Source organism: Chiloscyllium plagiosum, chromosome 8 (assembly GCF_004010195.1).
Source record: "Chiloscyllium plagiosum isolate BGI_BamShark_2017 chromosome 8, ASM401019v2, whole genome shotgun sequence".
NCBI lineage: Eukaryota > Metazoa > Chordata > Chondrichthyes > Orectolobiformes > Hemiscylliidae > Chiloscyllium > Chiloscyllium plagiosum.
Window position 1 is genome coordinate 89,079,036 of NC_057717.1, and position 3,138 is coordinate 89,082,173.

Below are 3,138 nucleotides of genomic sequence, written 5' to 3' on the forward strand. Positions count from 1 at the left end.
CCCTCACTAGCTCGTAGCACTGGGAGTAATCCAGATATTACTACTCTCGAGGATTTCCTTTTTAAATTCCTGCCTAACTCTCTATATTCTCCCTTCAGAATCTCATCCTTGTCCCCTCCTCTGTCGTTGGTTCCAATGTGTACAATGACCTCCTGCTGGCCCCTCTCCCCCTTGAGAACATTCTGCACCCTCTCTCAGACATCCTTGGTCCTGGCACCAGGGAGGTAACACATCATTTTGATTTTTCACTGCTGGCCACAGAAACATCCATCTGTGCCTCGGACTAGAAAGTCCCCTAACACAATTGATCTCTTGGAACCCGACGTAGTCCTTATTGCATTACAGTCAGTCACAATACCAGAAACTTGGCTGTTTGTGCTTCATTCCCCTGAGAATCATCACCCCCTACATTTTCCAAAACAGCATACCTGTTCAAAATGGGGATAGCCACAGAAGACTCCTGCATTATCTGCCTATCTCTTTCACCTTTTCTGGAGTTAACCCATCTATGTGACTGTATCTGCAACTTTTTTTCCCTTTCTATAACTGCCATCCATCACATCCCTGTTGTAAAAGTTCATGTGTTTCAGTAAAATAGATTTAGGGAAGGCAACCAGGTCTACCTATAACTCCAGACCCACAGCAATGTAGCTGACTCTTAACTGTCCTCTAGGCATTTAGGCATGGAGGATAAATGCAAGCCTAGCCAGATCCCATGAACAAATAAGACAAATCTGTCAAGTGAGCTAGCTCTCCATACCTTCCAGGGCTGCTACGTCCTTTCTGAAATAAAATGACCAAAACTATATATAAATACCACACTCTACCAACTGGAGTCACTGGTTATCTCAGCTGACCCACTCTACTGTAAGTGAAGCCACACAAAATATGGAGCCCTTATTTTAAAGCGAGTTAGATGGCCCAATCTTTGACCACCCAACCTCTCACTCAAAACAGAAGAGTATGTGAACAGGAGCCTTGGCTTGTATCACTGACTCTGATTAGTGTCCTCTCCCATTGATCCCCACCACGTGCGCACACACACACTTGTACACAGGGGCCACATGCTCATTCATGTGCGTACACATACTTGCTCTCACACCCAGACTTGCTCTCACACCCAGACTCTCACACTCAATCTCTCTCACATTCACACAGTCACCCAAACAGACACAGTGACTGAGGCGTGTGACTTTCCCCAACAGCAGACGTCCCTGTGGATCAAGAGTTGCTGCAGGAGAGGCTGGAGGCCATGCTGATGGCCCTGCAGCTTGTCATTGACCGTTACCCCTCGCTGAATCACAACAACAGCCTCCTGGAGACAGCTGCCTCTGTGGTGGACATGGTGCACGGTAGGAAATCTCACTTGCCCATACGATGCTCGGGGGTTCAATGGGATCTACAGGGTAGAGGGGGACAAGCTGTGGGACCCACCATCCACAGGCAGGGGAGGGGGCTGGTGAAGATGAACCAAAACGAAAAGTGTCAGCCATGACTAGAGACAGCTTAGGTGGTAGTGGGAGCCCATGTCTGTCCAGGAGGCTGGGCTGTGTTGAGTTAGCCCTGGATTTGGTTCATTGGCAGCTGCCACAACCACGTGATATCACAGCCTCAGTGTGGTTCATCGTTATACTCTCCTCTGGAGACAGAAGGTCCTGGGTTTTCTTCCACCTTCCCCCTTGCCCTTCTTATCCTATTCCACTCCTTCCCACACCTTTTCCCCTCCCTTACCTGTTGTCCCACCTTCAGGAGAGGAGCTGGGGAGGTCAGTCATGGTGAAATGAGAGGTTTGGTCAGTGTGGGCTGACCTATGAGTCTTTCATTGCTGAGTGACCTTGTACTGGTTAGCAACGAAGGCTGGGTCCCTCAGAGGGGGACTGAAGGATCTCTGGTTGGTTGCTGGGGAAGTCCAGGGGATGACGTATGGCCTGGTGAATTGAGATAAAGGGGGAGGGAGGTGAAGAATGTGGGAATGTCTGTTTAAAGTGTGCCTCGAGGTAATGTCAAGTGGGCTGAAAGGACAGCCACATTCCTGCTTTAATGTGATACAGAGATACCGGGTCAGTCAGTTAATGGATATTTTCCTGTCGCCGGGTTTCTGTGACTCTACCAGCTCGCTGTGGCTTCACTGTGTTTTTTCTGTAAATAGTATCTACCAGGAAATCTCATGTCTGCTCAGCACTGCCTTTTTCACACTTCCTCTCTTCTTCTCTCTCGCCTCCAGAAGCAAACCCCAGAAACATGGGAGAGAGGGAGTGTGCAAAACCATTGAGAGAGAGATAGAGCTGGAAACAACTGGAATAATGTGTATCACCGCTTCAGTCTGTCCATGCTTTGACTCCTCTTTGATTCAGTTTGACCGTCCCTCTCTCTCTCTCTCTCATCCCTCTCTGTCTCTCTCCCCCCTTCCTCTCAATATATCTCTCCTGCTGCACATTCCCCACCGATCTCTCCCTTCCCACTCTCCCTCTCTCTCCCCTCTCTTTCACTCTATCAACTCTCTCTCTCTCTCTCTCTCTCTCTCTCTCTCACACACACACTCTCTCTCCCCATTGTGGTTTCTTTAAACACATACACTGGCTGCACACAGCTCTTTCAAAGAAACGCCTGCCTAGGTTTTGGGTGTGGGGCTGACTGACATATTGCTTATTCTCTGTGATCTTTGAGAAGTTGGTGCCTTGCTCGGACCCTCTGGCAGGCTATGAAGAGACATTGCATTGCTGAAGGAGGCAATTCGGCCCTTAAAGTCCGTGTCAGCTGTCTATAGAGCAATCTGACCAGTCTGAGAGTGGGGCTTGCATAACTAGATCAAAATCTGAAACTGCCACTGTGGGTTTTGAACCTGATCTTTGGATTTGTGTATGACTGACAGAGCTACATTGGATCAGTATAATTTAGTGGGTAGGGGCGCTGCTGCGTCAAATTTTGTAGGTGGCTTACCAAATCTGGGCCTGGGTTCACGACAGTGACCGGTGCCTCTGATGTTTGGAACAGTTGGTGGTCTTATAATTTTCATGCCCCAAGCCTACCCAGCAGGCGATCCCCTCCCCAGTGGAGATTGCAGGCACTGCACATTCCCAGCTGTGGTTCTTCCTAGTTCCCATCATGTCCAAACACTGATTCATCCTCGATTCCCTG

General features: G+C 48.9%; 1 protein-coding gene across 2 annotated transcripts in view; it reads left to right on the forward strand.

The window, feature by feature from the left end:
* The window catches only part of LOC122552167 (GEM-interacting protein-like), a 104,215-nt gene that overhangs the window by 6,078 nt on the left and 94,999 nt on the right, over positions 1 to 3,138 (forward strand). Inside the window, exon 2 of one of the 2 annotated variants that reach the window (XM_043694699.1) lies at positions 1,206 to 1,352. In XM_043694699.1, coding sequence (XP_043550634.1) covers positions 1,206 to 1,352 — 147 coding nt within the window. The remainder of the gene's footprint in view (positions 1 to 1,205; positions 1,353 to 3,138) is intronic. The other variant, XM_043694700.1, reaches the window with a different exon arrangement.